The sequence below is a fragment of the Piliocolobus tephrosceles genome, chromosome 5 (assembly GCF_002776525.5).
Source record: "Piliocolobus tephrosceles isolate RC106 chromosome 5, ASM277652v3, whole genome shotgun sequence".
Lineage (NCBI taxonomy): Eukaryota > Metazoa > Chordata > Mammalia > Primates > Cercopithecidae > Piliocolobus > Piliocolobus tephrosceles.
The window spans coordinates 96308683-96326729 of NC_045438.1; the positions used below are offsets into that span (position 1 = coordinate 96308683).

General features: G+C 38.4%; 1 protein-coding gene across 2 annotated transcripts in view; it reads left to right on the top strand.

The window, feature by feature from the left end:
* Window positions 1–18047, top strand: part of IMPG1 (interphotoreceptor matrix proteoglycan 1) — a 147184-nt gene that overhangs the window by 16394 nt on the left and 112743 nt on the right. The window contains exon 2 of one of the 2 annotated variants that reach the window (XM_023219278.2): window positions 15508–15741. The exons of the other annotated variant lie outside the window; for it this stretch is intronic. Coding sequence (XP_023075046.1) covers window positions 15508–15741 — 234 coding nt within the window. The remainder of the gene's footprint in view (window positions 1–15507; window positions 15742–18047) is intronic. 2 annotated transcript variants of the gene reach the window in all.

Below are 18047 nucleotides of genomic sequence, written 5' to 3' on the forward strand. Positions count from 1 at the left end.
TCTATGGCTGCATAATATTCCGTGGTGTATATGTACCACATTTTCTTTATCCAGTCTCTCATTGCTAGGCATTTACAGTGATTCCATGTCTTTGTCATAACACAACCCAATTTTAAAATGAGCAAAGGATCCAAGTAGTTAATTTTCCAAATAAGACATACAAATGGCCAACAAGTATGAAAAGGTGCTCTAATCATCAGGGGAATGTGAATCAAAACCACAATGAGCTATTACCTCACACTTGTTAGGATGGCAATTATCAAAAAGACAAGAGATAAGTGTTGGCAAAGTTGTGGAGAAAAGGGAATCTTTGAACATTGTTGGTGGAAATGGAAATTACTACAGCTATTTTGGAAAACAGTATGGAAGTACTTCAAAAAATTAAAAATAGAATTACCATAGTATCCAGTAATTCCTTTGCTGGGTGCATGCCCCAAAAATGAAATAAGCACCCCGTAGATATCTATGCTCCCATGCTGATTGCAGCATTATTCACAATAGCCAAGACATGGGAACAGCTCAAATATCTGTCGACTATTTTCACATTTCATCATTAAGTATAATGCTTATTTTAGCTTTTTTTGCTTGTTTGTTTTCTTCTTGTAAATGCTGTTTACCAAGTAAATAAAGCTTCTAATTCTGATTTGTTGAGGTTTTAATCATGAATAAACATCGAAATTTATTGTTTCTTCTATGTCTATTGAGATTGCCAAATGGTTTTTCTCCTTTGATTCATTAATGTGATAAATTGCCTTAATCAACTTTCAAATATTAAACCAACCCTACATTCCTGAGATAAATCAAACTGGGTCATACGTTGCTTTTACATTGCTGGATTCTATATGCTACTATTTTATTTCTAATTGTTACACTCATATTCATAAGCAAGCTTGGACCATAAATTTTTTCTCATACTTGTTTTATCAAGTTTTATAAGAGTAGTATGCAAATGGAATTACATTTTGCTTGAATGTTTGATAGAATCCACTGTTAAAGCCAGAGTAAGATATTTGTAGAAAGATATTTGACTACACAATTTTTTAAGGTTATGATAATAATTATCCTACCTCTTTTTGAGTTAGTCATAGTAAGTTACATATTTCTACAAATTTATGCATTTCATATCAAATTTCAAATTTATGGATAAAACATTATTCATTATATCTTCTTGTTAATTTTTTTATGTTTATAGAACATTTTGTAGAAAGTCTGTAGAAAGCATAATGTTCTTCTTTCTCAGTTCTGATATTGGTTAATTTTGTCTTCTTTATTTGATCAATCTCATCTGTTTGTTTACCTGTCTTTGTTATCAGTATTTTCCAAAAAAGTTTAACTTTTATATTTCTTTTTTCTCATTTGTATTTATTATGTCTTTCACATTTTATTACTCTCTGTTATCTTTGTTTTTTCTAATTTTCTTTGGTTTTATTTTGTTTCCTTACATTACTCTTTTGAGATGGATGCATAGGTCATTAATATTTAGCTTTTCCTTTCTCTAAAATAAACATTTTGATGATATCATTGTACTATTAGGAACTGCTTTAGTTTCATTCCACAAGTTTTATTATGTAGTAATTTTATCATTTCAGAAAAATACTAATTTTTTCTTCTTTGACATATGAGTTATTTTGAATAATTTTTTCTTTTCAAATGTCTAAAGATTTTCCATTTGTTTTTCAAACTAATTTCTAGCTTACTTCTCTATTAGTCTGAGAACATGATGCATATGATATCAGTCCTTTTCAATGTATTCAGATTTGAATTTTAGTGCAGTATATAACCAATGTTTGTTCATTTTCCCTCTGCTTGAAAACAAGGTATATGTTTGTAGATATGACGCCTCATACATGTCCATTAGGTCAGGCTTGAGCATGTTTTTCAAATCTTCCCTACCCTTACTGAATTTATTTGTGCATTCCATCAATTAAGAGAGATATCTTAAAATGCACCTACCTCTTTCTGGATTTTATTTTCTGTTTTGTCTATCAACCTTTGTACTATATATTTGTGTATTATTAAGTGCACAGAATTTTAACTTTCTGTGACTTTTAAACTGTTTTCATTGTCACCTGTCTTTGTCATTACCTTGTCATTATTAGGCAGACAATGTCATTATTAGGCAGAAGAACTTTGCCTAATAATGAACTTTGTCCACATTTGCTGGAACAGGCTTGTACTAACAAGAGCCAATTGGGCACACCTTTTCCAAACTCTGTGCAATTATGTCACGTTGGTGGCTTGAAATCAGTCATGACAGAGTATTAACACAGAGAAAGCAGCAAATGACACAAATCTCACCCATGCCCCAGAGCTGGTTATTAATATTTACCAGCAATGCTCTGACTTCATATGATTTTAATATATCAGCTTTCTTTTGATTGGTAGTCTTCTATTATAACTTTTTTCCATTCTTCTAATTTTAACCTCTGTGTCTTTTGATTTAAATGTGTCTCTTAAAACAGCAAATCGTGGGTACTTTTTTTTTTTTTTTTTTTGAGAGGGAGTCTTGCTCAGTCGCCCAGGCAGGAGTGCAATGGTGCGATTTTGGCTCACTGCAAGCTCCACCTCCCAGGTTCACACCATTCTCCTGCCTCAGCCTCCCGAGTAGTTGGGACTACAGGCACCCGCCACCGCGCCCGGCTAATTTTTTTGTATTTTTAGTAGAGATGGGGTTTCACTGTGTTAGCCAGGATGGTCTATGTCTCCTGACCTCGTGATCTGCCTGCCTCGGCCTCCCAAAGTGCTGGGGATTACAGGCGTGAGCCACCGCGCTGGCCGGGAACTTTTTTTAATGTAGTCTGACGATCTCTGTCTTTTAACAGGAACATTTTGTCCATATACATCTACGATGTCCCAAATATTCCATGGGACATACTGTTACTGAAAAATAAAATATTCATTGTTTATCTGAAACTTAAATTTGACTTGGTCCTATGCTTTTATTTGTTAAATCAGGCAATCCAATTCCTACCAAACCTAGCCCTAAACCTCAGAATGGAGTGGCACTAGGTCATAATAACAGATAACAATGTGCCAGGCTCTCTGAGAAACACTAACATCTATTTTCTCACTTAATTTTCAAAATACAACTACATAATAGGCAAGCACTAATCAAAAACTATAGTGTTGGAAATATTATTATCTGCTTTTCAAGTTACAAACCAGAGCAAATAGAAATTAATTATTTGCCCAAATTGAGACAGTGGCAGAGTGCTCTGACTATGCTTCAGTCCTCAAGTACCCAAAATGAAATTTACCTTGCTTTTCTGAGGTAACTGATAGGTCCTTATGCATCTGAAAGTTAACAGGCAAAGATATACAGCTGTTTCTGTTTGATCTACTCCAATTCTGCTCTGCTGGAGAATATCATCCATTTTTGGTAATATATGCAACAAACAATCTATATATATGCAATTGTCTTTACTGAGAATTCCCAACATACTCCGAGATTAAGTTTACATGACAGCAGTAAAACCATACAGCAGTGTGTGGTTTGTAATATTATAATCATGGACAGCACAAACTTCCAGAAAACAGAAATGCTGGACTGAATTAGAGCTGACTCTGATATAAGTACTTCAGATATAATCAGAATCGAATGATATAAATTTTGCCCCCAAATATGTAGCACTCTTAGCAATCACAGGAAGAAAGATACCTTGTATTTCAGCACCTCAGCACAGCTGGAACCAGAAGGAAAGTGGATATTTGGCACAAATCATTGTGTCCCATAAGTAAATCCACATTCCTTTCCCCTAATGTTTCCTCAGTACACCTCAGCTTCTGAAGTTAGCTTCCTCCTGAATTTTTTGGAATTTGTTTTATAAGCTCTTAGTGGGTCTCTGTGAATTCTTGTAACTTGTCCCCATCCACCTTCAAGTCAGCTTCAAATATCACGGGCTGAATCTGCCCTCTGCTCATGCATTACCTGGCACTTTCTGGCATAACCCCTTGGTTTCCAATCTTTGTGTCAACCTAGGCTATAACAGTGCTCTAGAAAGTACAGTGTTGCTAACATTTGTGAGGTGCAATCACTATCTCGGATTTACTTGTAAAATTCCATGCTTATACTCTTACCAGTGACTTATGTACTTATTTAAACTCTACATTCTGAAACTTATGGAGCTGTATCCAAAAAGTACACATAATTAAGAAGAGACACAACAGTGAAAATGGTTAGTTGAACTTCAGTTAATGTAAAGATGAGATGATTAGGAGTGGCTTAATGGGCCCGAACCTATACACATGAGGAGATGGCTGCAGGATGATTTGAGGGGTACTGAAAAGTGGTACTGAAAAGTCCAGCTGCTGGAGAAAGGACTGGCTTATCTGTGGCAGCCCCTGAAAACTAGGCAGACATGTATGAAACCTTCACCAAGCTGGCTAACAATTTCAATATAACTGTTGTCACCTCAGTTTCACATTCTGTTTACTCCGACTTGACCTCAGCATTAATCCAACTCTTGTCACCATTTTTTTCAAAGTGATCACACATTTTACAATTAATCACAGCTTATAAAAATATCCTACTCTCATATTTTTTTAAGACTGGCTCATCTGTAGAGAAAGGATTTGTTGATTTTGTTTATGTATTCAGGTGGTCCTCAACATTTTAAATGTTTTGCTAAAATTGCCAAAGTAAAGTTAGCACTCCATGAAGAAGCAATATGTTGATCCTAAGGTTTCTCACAACCCCTGGTACAGTACTGCATGCCTTGAGAGCGCCTGTACCCCTATTTGAGAAGCAAAGGCATTCCCCCATTACTAGAAATATAGTTCTCAATTTGCAGGAACAGTACCTCTGCAGCTGGCAGCTAAATGTTAGTGTACCTCATTCGAAAGGCTGCATTACCAAGTGATTTCCCGCCTTAAATGGAGGCAGTGTGTACTACCTTTCCTTGCAACCACATAACAAGGAGCTCAGACGAGTTTCTCTCCTTTCCCAGGGCACAGAAACTGTCAGCTTTGAGAAAGAACACTCCTCCTCTCCTCAATATGCCCTGCCCTCTCACCCTACTAAGATGGATGACGAGTCTGCACACATTTCTATTCAGGGTACAGTTGAAAACATGGCCCTGCTAGACCCCTACCTCTTCACTCCCTGACATTTACCATACCTTAACAACTGGCAATTCCACCTGTTCAGAAGGTCATCCCCTTTGGACATGAAAAAGGCAACCTCCTTTTCCACCTCTCCCTTCAACTTCAGTTCTGTTCCTACCCACTCACCACACTACATAGGCCCTCAGCAAGAAGTGCATATGTGTGTACTTCAGCATGTCACCTATAGATTTGATTCGTCTTTTTTTCTTTCTTTTTTTTTTTTTTTTTTTGTGCAATGAGGTAGGGCTCAGTACATATGTACATGTATGGAATAGAAGGTAGGCACTAGCAACCTCTTATTTCTTGTAAGGCTTTGCCAAGGTCCTAACCATTTCCTTCTAACATAGCAAGTCTGCTGGTTAAACCTGATTTTTGCAAGAAGAGAAAAATAATGCAACCACTCTAATTATCTGAGAGAAGAGACCACTGATTTTTATCCTCAGCAGGGAGTACTGCTGCTGAACAAAGGCCAGTTTTGGAGGTAAAAAAGACAGTGATGGCATCCAACTTTCAAAACCTACAGAGAGGGAAACGGTATAACATCCACCCCATGCATTATCGATAATCAGCATGCATGCTGCCTATTGTGAAAGTCTGTTTACTTCCTAATTCATTAAAAGAAAGAACTGCAAGTTTCCTCACTTTCTATGATCTCCTTTTGCATCATTTATTCCAACAAGTTTTGCCTCTAAGGCCACAGATCGAGGCTGGCATTGTGTAAGTTTGTTGAGAACTACCTGTAGGAGGGCAACTGGGAAAGCAAGTTGTAGAAGCTTCTCTGTTCTCTGCTTTATTGCCCAGAAAACAGTATGCTTAAAATCCATGCAGTCTTCTGGGATAGACTGAACAAGGTATTCAGCAAATCTGCATAATTTGTTGATATATACTCAGGTATGTTAAGCATGATTTGTATTTAATTGCTTTTGCTCTTTGGCAAAAATTTCTCAGGTGTATAATTGAGAATCTACTAATGTAATGGGAGGACCCAGGCATAATGAATCACAAACAAGAGAAGCATTTGCAGAAAGGCCACAGTCCCTCACTTTTTTTAGTAAGGTTGGAAAAATTGGGGAAAAATTAAACTGCGAGTTTTTTTTTTTTAACTTCCAGTCATTGATTTGGTGCTGAAATGTTACCTACTTACTCCCTATAGAGTTCTGTTCCTCAAATTACGATTTTTGTTCTGTAGAAATTACAGTAAATTTTGTCTCTGCTCCTGTTAATTTATTCATTAAGACATCGAGACCTTTTCCCCTAGGAACACATAATGGGTTTGCTAAGTGCTTATACCAATGGCTGTTGCTTTCATAGCAATGCTACCGTGAAAACCTGATTCTCCTATTTCTGATGTCTAGTATTGTCACTGTATGTGTACAGTAAGCCTCTGTATGCCTACAGGGTTAAATAGTTTTTAAAAATTCCTCTAGAAGAGAAAGTTTGGTGAGGAATGGTCCAAACAGTTTGGTAAGTATCCACTTGAACCAAGAAAGAGAATGACTTGCGGGCATAGCTGAGCCTGAAATAGAAACTTTGTAAGCAGCCTGACTAGAAGCCAACTTTGGTACTGGAAGGAAAAAAGTAATAAACTCTTCAGTGATATGACAAGGAGATGATGTGGCCTATGTCTTCAGGGATGCCAGTCAACATTGCAGTCACATGGCCATCGGCCTTCAACCTAGAGTGAAAATAGTACTTTGACTAAAGGGCTGGCTTTCACATTAGCTAATAAACATGCTTAGGTGATCCAAACCTAACTTTTTTTTTTTTTTTTGAAGGAGTCTCACTCTGTCACTCAGGCTGGAGTGCATTGTCACAATCTCTGCTCACTGCAACCTCTGCCTCCCAGGTTCAAGCAATTCTCCTGCCTCAGCCTCCCAAGTAGCTGGGATTACAGGGATGTGCCACCATGTCTGGCTAACTTTTTTTGTATTTTTAGTAGAGATGTGGTTTCACCATGTTGGCCAGGCTAGTCTCGAACTCCTGGCTTTAAGTGATCCACCCACCTCAGCCTCCAAAGTGCTGGGATTACAGGCATGAGCCACTAGGCCCGGCGGCCCAAACCTAATTTTTAAACAATAAACGAAGAGTCGAAAGCCCAGTATTTCAGAACTGCCACTCACATCCTTGGGCAGATTTGTCCATTTTTTAGGATAAAGTAATGTTTGAAAGTGTTTAAATTCAGTAGTTGTTCCTTTAATTTCCCTATCTATATATTCAGAAATTTCCAAAATTATCATAATTACACTGGATTGCAGAATTTAGGTCAGCTCCAGGATAGAGTGGCTAAATTTTAAAAGGAAAATAAATAAATAACACCAACCTCCCCAACTTAAGCCTTCAGTGCCAACCATTTTTCTTAGCCTGCTAGAAGGTTCCCTGCCCACCGACGTCTTGTCCTCCTTTATGCCCACCTAAATACTTTCTACCTGCCAGGTCTTTCATAAGAACCTCCCAGCTCAAGGGAGCCCATCCTACTGTGCTAAATCCCTGCCTTTTCCCAAATTGTCTATTTTGTTACAAAACCACCATCTCACCACCACCCCAATCAACAAATGTCAATATCCAAATTCAGAGAAGGGATCAGTGGAGCTATAGTTTATGGTCACTTTCTGTATATTGTGTGTTAGCTAGTCACACCTTCTGGTGAAGCGTCATGTTCACACGTTGAATACACCAGACTCTATGAGCACATCACAAATACTGAAATATAAAGAGAATGAAAGAGAGAGAGACAGAGAGTAAAGGTAGGGGACAGGTATTGATATATATGCCTGTGGTATCAGAGGAAATCTTCACTCACTAGGAAGATCTTCCCTCCTTTTGTCTTGGAAAAGGAGAGAAAGACAAATCTTATTTTACTTTAACTTTTAAGTGCAGGGGTAAATGTGCAGGTTCATTATATCGGAAAACTGTGTCATGGAGGTTTGTTGTATAGATTATGTCATCACTCAGCTATTAAGCCTAGTACCAAATAGTTATTTTTTCTGATCCTCTCCCTCCAACCACCCTCCACTCTCTGATAGGCCCCAGTGTGTGTTGTTCCCCTCTATGTATCCATGTGTTCTCATCATTTAACTTCCACTTATAACATGCAGTGTTTGGTTTTCTGTTCCTGTATTACTTTGCTAAGAATAATGGCCTCAAAAAAAAAAAAAAAAGAATAATGGCCTCCAGCTTCACCCATGTCCCTGCAAAGGACATAAATTCATTCTTTTTAATGGCTGTATAGTATTCCATGGTGTATAAGTACCACATTTTCTTTATCCTGTCTATCATTGATGGGCATTTAGGTTGATTCCATGTATTTGCTATTGTGAACAATACTACAATGAACATACGCATGCATGTGCCTTTATAACAGAATGCTTTATATTCCTTTGAGCATATGCAGTAATGGGACTGCTGGATCAAATGGTATTTCTGTCCTTAGGTCTTTGAGGAATTGCCACACTGAAAAGACAGGTCTTTTTAAAGAGTTTTGCTGTCGGTGTAAATAGAAAAATTAGCTAGTATCTGGAGGAAACATGCTACAGAGAGAGGATTCTTTTAATAGAAGGTAAAATAATAGGATGTTTGTGTGCTTCTAGAAATAATCCAATAGAAAAATGGAAAATAATGATGTAGGAAAGTTAGAGAAGAGTTTCTGGAAGAACGTTCTTGAAAGGTGAAAAAGGAGGGGACCTGGTGCCTAAGTGGAGAGTTGGTCTTAAGTAGGAGCACAGACCAATCATCAAATAGTCACAGGAGGCAAAGCATAGACCATGAGCACAGATGCAGCCAGTGAGCAGTGAGCAGATGCAGTGCTGGATGCTTGGGAAGTTCTCTTCTGGCTCCTCTTGTTCTCAGTAAAATGTGAAGCAAACTAATCAGCTAAGAGTAAGAATCAGCAAGAAGGTACCAGAAATCTGAGAAAAGTGTGTAGCTCTCCAGGAGAGTACAGAACTGAATTGGACCAGAGAAATATAATGTGATTTTACTTAACGATCATAAATTTAAAATGAGTTCTAATGCTTGTTTTTCTCCAGCCATGATCAACTATACAAAGATTCAGGTAAGGTGTAGGCAGCAGGTTGAATTTAACCATGATTTTGGTTTTGCCTGTCAAGTACAATAATTGAGTGGCAAGGGAGTTGTCATCCTCAAGAGCCAGGTAATAATGATATTCTTCCTCATTGATCTCCACATATTTAATTGGTTCCACCGACTGTTTATTTATGGAAAGATTGAAAGTGTCTGGGAATGCAGATTGTACTAAAATATACTTTATACATAAACCATCTCTTTTCTGGTCTTTTGGTATTTACTCACAAAAGAATTTGTGTTTGCCTTTTCACTTAGGATATTATCTTTAATAAGATGACTGTGTCCTAAGCCTCTGATATTAGACCCTTAAAAAGGGGACAGAAATTTCAAAGAGGAGTTGCAATAATGGAGGCAGGCAAGACATGAAACATTTTTTCGTAGTCTAATGGTTTTTAAAACAAATCTAATTCATACATATATTCTAAAAATCCCATGAATATTTCCACACACATTTTTCATTAATTCACTTAATTAATATGTATTGCATCTCTGTCATGTACAAAACATTGTACTAGACAAGCACCAAGGTGAATTGGAGAGGGGAGGGCAAGACTACAACACAGATCCCAAAGGTATTTGCAGTCTAAAGGGAGAAACTCATATTTACAACAAATTAGTATTCAAGACAGGACAAAGGAAGCACTACAACACAAGTTTCATGGCTTTTGTTTATCTCATTTACAGCTATGTGCCATAGTGGACCTGAAACAGTAGTTGCTTAATGAATACAGGTGAATCAGTGAATGCCATAGAGATGCGAATCACCCTGGAGGAACAGGGAGGGAGCAATGAAAGAATCCTGAATGTGGGATCTGAAAAAGCATAGTGGATAATGTAACATTTCACTGGCTCTTAAAAGAAAAGTAGGAAAACAGCAAAGAGCCTCCCATATGAAAGACAAACAGGAGATGAGCACTGCAGTGTGGAAGCAGGAAGACTTCAGGGCATAGACACAGTCCTGTCTTCGCACAGTGAAGGGTGTGTTCAAACGGAAGAGTGGTGGGGGCAGAGTGGGAATAAGAACCAAGCTATGCTGGTAACGAAAATACTCTATTTAATCCATGACATATTAAGAAAACTTGTGAGCTGCATTTTTCCCACAAACCAGTTCTAAATATGTCTAAGTTTACACTGTGTGATTTCATGCTATTGCTGGTATTTTATTTTATAATTTTTGTAGGTACAGGTTTTCACTGATTTATAAAATGTTATTCTACTGACCAATGAAAATTTTGAATAAAGCTTTAGAGATCTTACTAAAAAAAAGAGAGAGGGGGTAAGGAAAGGAAGAGTGATACCAACAAGTGGAATGCCTCGATTATCTGATAAAGGAGTTCTTATTGAGCACTTACACTGTGTCTTACACTGTTTTAGATGCTGCCCATGTTATAACTCATGTAATATCACAGAAACCCTGTAAGGGAGGTATTATTATTCCCCATTTTATAGATGGGGAAACTCAGGATGTACTTGGATGTCAAGTACACCCACATTATACAACTAGTAAGTGACAGCTCCAGGCCCTGTGTACCATTGGTTCTATGAAAACATTTTGAATAGTTGAGTGACATTATATGATTTGTGTTGCTACTACTTTTTTCTTTCATAAGTAATGAGCGTATTTAAGTTAAATTCAGAAAGCAAGCACCATGCATATTACAGCTGTTCCTCATCTATATTTAGAAGTTCTGAATATTCAAATGTATTACTTTCCATTTCTGTCTTTTCTTTATTCAATGATATGACTATTTCTGAAACCACTGGCTTAAAGGCCATTTTCCTAGTGTTTAATCTATAATTTAAAATGGTACAATTGTGGCCGGGCGCGGTGGCTCAAGCCTGTAATCCCAGCACTTTGGGAGGCTGAGACGGGCTGATCACGAGGTCAGGAGATCCAGACCATCCTGGCTAACACGGTGAAAACCCCTCTCTACGAAAATACAAAAAACTAGCCGGGCCAGGTGGCGGGCACCTGTAGTCCCAGCTACTGGGGAGGCTGAGGCAGGAGACTGGCGTGAACCCGGGAGGCGGAGCTTGCAGTGAGCTGAGATCTGGCCACTGCACTCCAGCCTGGGTGACAGAGCCAGATTCCCTCTCAAAAAAAAAAAAATAGTACAATTGTATTTTTTTCTTAATTCACAATTTATTTAATTAAACTGTTCCAATATTATTTTACTCCAATACTCTTTTTAGAACTACCTAAAGTAGGGAAAATATGAGGAAGTGTTTATGGAAGTAGCTGTAGCGTGGTATTTGCTATACCAGAGGGCAGAAATAGGACTGATATATGGAAGTTATCAGAAAGTAATTTTCAACTCAAAGTAAAGGTGTTTTTTTTTTTCTGAAATCACTTTGCCCTTCTCTTTGTAACTCTGAATTTCATTCAGAAACAGTTGTTGATGGCAGCCAATTCATCATCATGTAGGTTACACTCATTTTGTCATCATCTTAGAGATTTCCTGCCTCAAAAACTTTTCCAGTCTTTTATTAAATATACTCTATTGTGGAGCAAGTCTTCCAACTGTCAATTCATTCTCATTAAATTTTCACCTCCTCTTTTCAAATACTTATATAAATCAAAAATATCAAACTCCAAAAGTGACGCAAAGAATCTTTAAAAGTTCAGTTCAGTATCAACATTACAGTTTATGCAGCACTGGAGAATAGCATCTGATCTGGTCTAATTGCCTTATTCAAAAGTGCTTTCGTTAGCTCCAACAACTATCAGCTCTTTTTATTTCACTGAAATCTGTAACAAACAGACCTTGTCACTGTGGCCTGTCCTACAAACATCCTTGGATTCAGGTGATCCTAAGTTTCTGATCTCTCACCTCGTCTCTAGTGAGGATGGGGCAGAGGCATAAACAAAAAATTCTAATCCCAGCCCAAGCTATAGCATCATCACAGGGGGTTCTCTGTGGTTGGTTTTGTGTCACAGAAACAGAGTAATCAAGGTATCTAATATTTGTGTGATACCAAAAAAAAAAAAAAAAAAAAAAAATGGAGGTTGTTTGTTCAGCCAAGAGAACCTAAAGTAGGAAAAAGATGAGGAAGTGTTTATGGAAGTAGTTGTATCTTGGGGTTTGCTGCACCAGAGGACAGAAATGGGACTGATATGTGAAAGTTATCAGAAAGTAATTTTCAACCCAAAGGAAGGAATTTGTTAAGTGGAGATATTCAAAAGTGGAACATGGTACTTCCTAGAGGAAAGAAACAACCATTTGTAGAGTGTTTGTCTCGGGTCTTCTCCAGCAGGAGATATTTAAAACCGGGTGACCTTATAATTTATTCCCAAACAGGGACACATTTGAGAATGAAACGATAACAGCTACAAACTAGGGTATCCCAGGCAAATGGATTCACATTACCCTAATTTGCCCTTGTAGACCCCTAGCTGTGTGGACTTGCTGACGTGTGGAGAATAGGGAAATACTGACCCTAGTAGGGGAAAGGGAAAGGTGGGAGCTCATGGAAGTGCTGAGAAACAGGACAAATCTGTGACCATCTCACCCCCAATTCTGTACCTACCCTGATAGGATGAAACCTAAAGACCCATATCACACAGGATCGCTGTCAGTGAACCTGGATATAAACAAAGTGTTAGGATCCAAAGGGATCCACCTGGGAAAAATTCCAGGACAGCAACATTGTTCCCAGAGCCAGAGTAGAGTAGACACTCTTCCCAAGTCAAGGTTACCTACCCTGATAGGATGAAACCTAAAGATTGATATCAAACAGGATCTCGGTCAGCGAGCCTGGATATGAGCAAAGTGTTAGGATCCAAAAGGGTCCACCTGGAAAACATTCCAGGACAGTAACACTGTTCCCAGAGCCAGGGTGGAGTAGATACTCTTCCCAAGCCAAGTTACTCAGAGAGTTCTACAGGGCATAACATTAGACAGTAAGAACAGGACCAGCCCCAAAGGACCAAAGACTGTGGTGATGACGAGGTACAGAACAGGACCAGCCCGATAGCAGGACCCCACACATTACAGGCAGGCACAGTGAGAAGAATGGAGAAGGGCAAGCATATAGGGGCACGGCCTCCCTAAATATGGTCTGTGTTACACTGCCTAGACTTAGAAGTACCCAATGAGGCAGCTTTGTCTTCCATTATAAATGGCAATTCAAATATAACAAAAACTTACTTTTTACTATAACAAGTTTATTGCAATCTATAAACTGCTTGAAAGGATTATTAAAATTAACATTCCTAAACAAAAAATCACATTTTGCTAACTGAGGATACTAACTAAATGGATACTAACAGCTGTGTGCTCGGCTCCCATCCCTCTTTTGCACTTTGCCCCTAAATTGAATGGGCACCTTCCACTTCGCCATGCAGTCATTTTGACTCAGGAAAAACTGGTTCCGACTCCATGGTTAGAATGAGCCACTTCAAGTAATCCCAGTTCCCTGCTCTGTAATTATTCAGATCAAGCTGACAGCACTGGCATATCCCTTGCAAGTGGTCTTGCTCCAGGAACATGGTCTAAGTCAGCCAGACCTACGGGAAAGGCTATTTTTCAACATGAATGAGAGTCAAGGTGGTGATCCAGTGCTGCTGGCCATCATCAGGGGAATTTGATGGAAGCCTGCCCATGGATGATATCACCACATGAAGGGACAGAAGCAGACAAGTCAGAGCCAGACCTCCATTTCCACCAGGCATTCCCTGCCTCTGGCTTTCTTTTGGAGGTGATAACTTTCTTACTGTGTAAGCCAGTTTGAGAGGCACCCCTCTTGATTCTTCATGTGGAAGCATCTTAGTAGATCTATAGAACAGTGATTCCCAAACCTGCCTGCATATTGAAATTACTCAAGGATCTTCAAAAATTACTGATGCCCACATTCTACTCGGAGATTATGATTTATGGGTCTAGTGTGTCGCTGGGTGAGCCAGTTAAGCTGTAAATTTCCTCCCTTCCTGGAGATTGTTTCCTAAGAATGTACCTCTGCCCAAGGCTAACACAGGACACTCTGAGACTTCTCAAAGTGACAGGAATATGTGTTCCCAGATGGACTTTGTCCACCCTCTACAATACTGAGGGACTCTCATGCTTTGCAAAAAGATTCGAATTGCTCGTCAGCTATCCTGCTTGGATTCCCCTCTTATCACATTTCACGAGATATGGGTTTGAGAGCCTTCCCTAATAAAATGGGATTATAAGTCTCTATAAGCCACATGTTTGGAGCCTCAAGAGGCCATAGTAAGAGGTCCCAACTGTTCATCAATAATTTTTTTTAAAGGTAGAATGGATAAAAGGACAGAGATGGAGTAGAGGAGGAATGATTGAGATCTGACTACACTGTTAACATTCTCTGCCACCCTCTCTTTCCCTCTCTCTCTTTTTCTCCCAAACCCAACATCAAAAACTAGGTCTGTCTTTCACATTTATGTGTAACTTAGATCTGACTGCACTGTTAACACACACTGCCACTCCGAGCCTCAGTACCCTAAACGCTGATGAACTGAGAAAAATGATATCTGTTTCACCTATGTAGTAAAGCTTTTGTGAGGATATGAGTTAATACATATAAAAATTCAAAATTAAAAAGTGTTTGATGAATCTAAGTTATTATTATGAGAGGTCCAGAAAGTTAAAAATGCAGTCTAGACCTAACCCTAATAGATACCAGCCATGCCAGCAGGATGAAATGGCTTAGAAGAGAGTTACATTCTCTGCCAGCCTCCCCCTTGGCGTCCTCCCGCTTCATCCTGCCTCTTACCATGCTTCATGAAACGGCAAAGCTTGCACTGTAAATGCAACTCTAAGATATATCCTTGCTCCAACCCACTTTCAGCCACATTGCCATGCTCTGAGCCCTGCCCATATAGAATTCCTAGGGCCGCCACTAATAGGCAGGAAGGTTATTTTGCTGCCTTTTTCCCCTAGGTTTTTAGAAGCACTCCACTTCCTCATCAACAGTACACCTCAGGGCACCGCAATGCTATATCATTCCCTGCTTAAATGATATTATCTATCATAAGAGACATCTCTTGAGAGCCTTGAGTGCTAAGTGGGGAGTGATTTTTAGAAAGATGTGTGGGAAATGGTTTCAATATTTGGCAGTTCCTAAAGGCAAGATGATTTGAGACATTGGCTTTTTAAAAATACGCTTGATCAGCTCATTATACTATTCCCTTATTTCTGAAAATGCCTTGTCATTTGGAATATTACGTTTAGCAGTTGCACCAAGGTAGAAATTTCATAAACTAGAGGATTGTAATTTTCAGTTTATTTCAGTCATTTATCCATATATGTCACATATATCACATAAATGTATATATTCACCAGGATATCAATCTTTCTTTTACAGATATCTCCATTAACATATACCATTCTGAAACTAAAGACATACACAATCCCCCAAGAAATGAAACAACTGAAAGTACTGAAAAAATGTACAAAATGTCAACTATGAGACGAATTTTCGATTTGGCAAAGCATCGAACAAAAAGATCTGCATTTTTCCCAACGGGGGTTAAAGTCTGTCCACAGGAATCCATGAAACAGATTTTAGCCAGTCTTCAAGCTTATTATAGATTGAGAGGTAAGGAAAGAGATGAAACCTGTTTAGCCTTGTGTTATTTCCATCCCTTCCCTTTCATTCATCCATAGGTTGTCTTTAGCCTAAAACTTCCAGGTCTGTCATTTAGCCACAAGAATTATAAAAATCAACCTAGTGGTAATCTGATAGTAATGAATAATGAACATTCAAAACTATGGTAGATATCAGCTCTTATGGTTTAAAGTAATGTCTTGTGCAGCATAGAACCAAAAGGGCATTTATAAATCATCAGAAAACCTTGGCATCCAGATTTTACCCCTTTATTTTTTTATTTTTGCCAATGCTCAATATTGCATTTTAATGTTGTTCATATGAGTAAGAAGCACAAGATGATTGCAATGTCAGGGATCTAAGCAAATTGATTTATGACTTAAGATTTCATTTTTCAAAAGCAACATTACAATCCAGATCCTCTTATAAGTTAGTGTATTGATGATCCAGCAGAAACTTTAAAGTTTGGAAACCTAGAGGCGGTTGAAGTGCAGAGGAGAAACGAATTAAGAGTGGTTACCAAAATATAATGCAGGAGTGTTAGCAGAATTTACAACACAATTACAGTGGTTTCTAGCAGTGTTACAGTCCACTTTTTACCTAAACCAAGACTGCTTAACAGGATTCTGATGGCATTCCCAGAAACCATTAAGGAGTTAATCACAGCACAGCCATCAGTGACTATCCTTTTCACTAACTATGGATGACAAAACTCTCACGGCTTCTTTTTTAAAAGAAAAAAAAAAAATCTTTGGTAGCTACTATTAAAATTCCCCAGGTGGCTCCAAATAATGCAGAATATCTTGTCTCTCTGAGTCCTAAATTCAATTGTCTTACATGCGAAAGTTGAGAGTTTTACTGATTTCTACCTTGATCACACTAGATGTTTGCTTCCATTCCAAAAAGCAGAGCCACCCTGCTTTATTTAAAGCCCATCTACTAGAGCAAGCTGGTTCAATTTCAGCCTGTGACGTGTTGTACACTATGACAACTGAGTACCCATTTCATAATGCTAACATCCAGAAAACTTCTTGGATGTCTATTTCTATTAGATGTGTCCAGGTTAAATTAATCTGAAGAATTCTTATTGGGCTTTGGAAGCATAATTAACTAACAGTCTCAAAAATATCAAGTCTATTGTTCCTCATGTGTATCATTTTCTGTGGAAGTAAAAAGATATTCACTTTCTGAAAGAAGCCACGCCCATAGAAAAGTGAAAAGTACTGGATCATAGTCTGAAAGAAGACTCTCACTATAGAAAATCAGGGGCACTGTATTACTATTCTGAGGTCATAGAAGGGCATCTCCACAGAGCAGGTACTAGCCAATGCTTGTTGGTGTACACAGAACACAAAGGGCCCATTGGGAAAATAGAGAAAAGACACTGACATGCCTAAATTACTAATTTCGAGTGTGCCTACACATTGATCAGATAATGACCCTGGTAAATTCCATGTCGTTTGCTCAGGGATGGATGTACATATAGTGTTTGCATCACACTGAATATAAATGCAACTATTCCTATTTTCATGTAACTTCTAATTCTTTACAACATTCACAAATAGGATTCACTGCAAGTATTTAGAATAGACTATTTATTGCTGCAACAAAATTTTTAGCTCTGAATTTTTATTCTCAGCTCTTTATTCTTGATTAGGTTGCCTCCTTCATTCTTGTTTCCCTGGATGAAACAAACCATTGTTTTTCTCCCCACAGCAATGACAGTCCATTATCTTTATGGCTGCCCCTAGGTAATATGAAATTTTACTATTCATCAGCATGGGTTTCTTAAGTCAAACAAATTGGTTCACAAAGAAACAAGAAATAAGACCCAGCTACAAAGCAGTGTTCCTCTGACAGAGAGACCCACTTACTGTTCTTGTTGCTACTTTTACAAAAATTATCTGTTGACATCTTTCAAACTTAGGAGAGAAAGCACCCATATTCCCAAATCAAATGGAACATTGAATTATTTCATTTTCCAGGGCTTAAAAGCAACACAGTGAAATGTTCTGAGCTTTGTGGTAGAATCATAAATGTGCTTATCTCAAAGCACAAATGCAAAAGAGGCAAGTGTGTTTCTGCTAACTACAGGCTGAACTCTGTGCTCCAGCCAAACTTCTTGCTATACGGATGCCTCCCTTCAGACTCCCCTCACCCTCACCTGTGTCTCTCCCTCCATTTCCCTCCCTCTCTGTCTCCCCTACCCAACACCAAAAACTAGGTCTTGGCCAGGCATGGTGGCTCAACGTTTGTAATCCCAGCACTTTGGGAGACCGAGGTAGGCAGATCGCTTG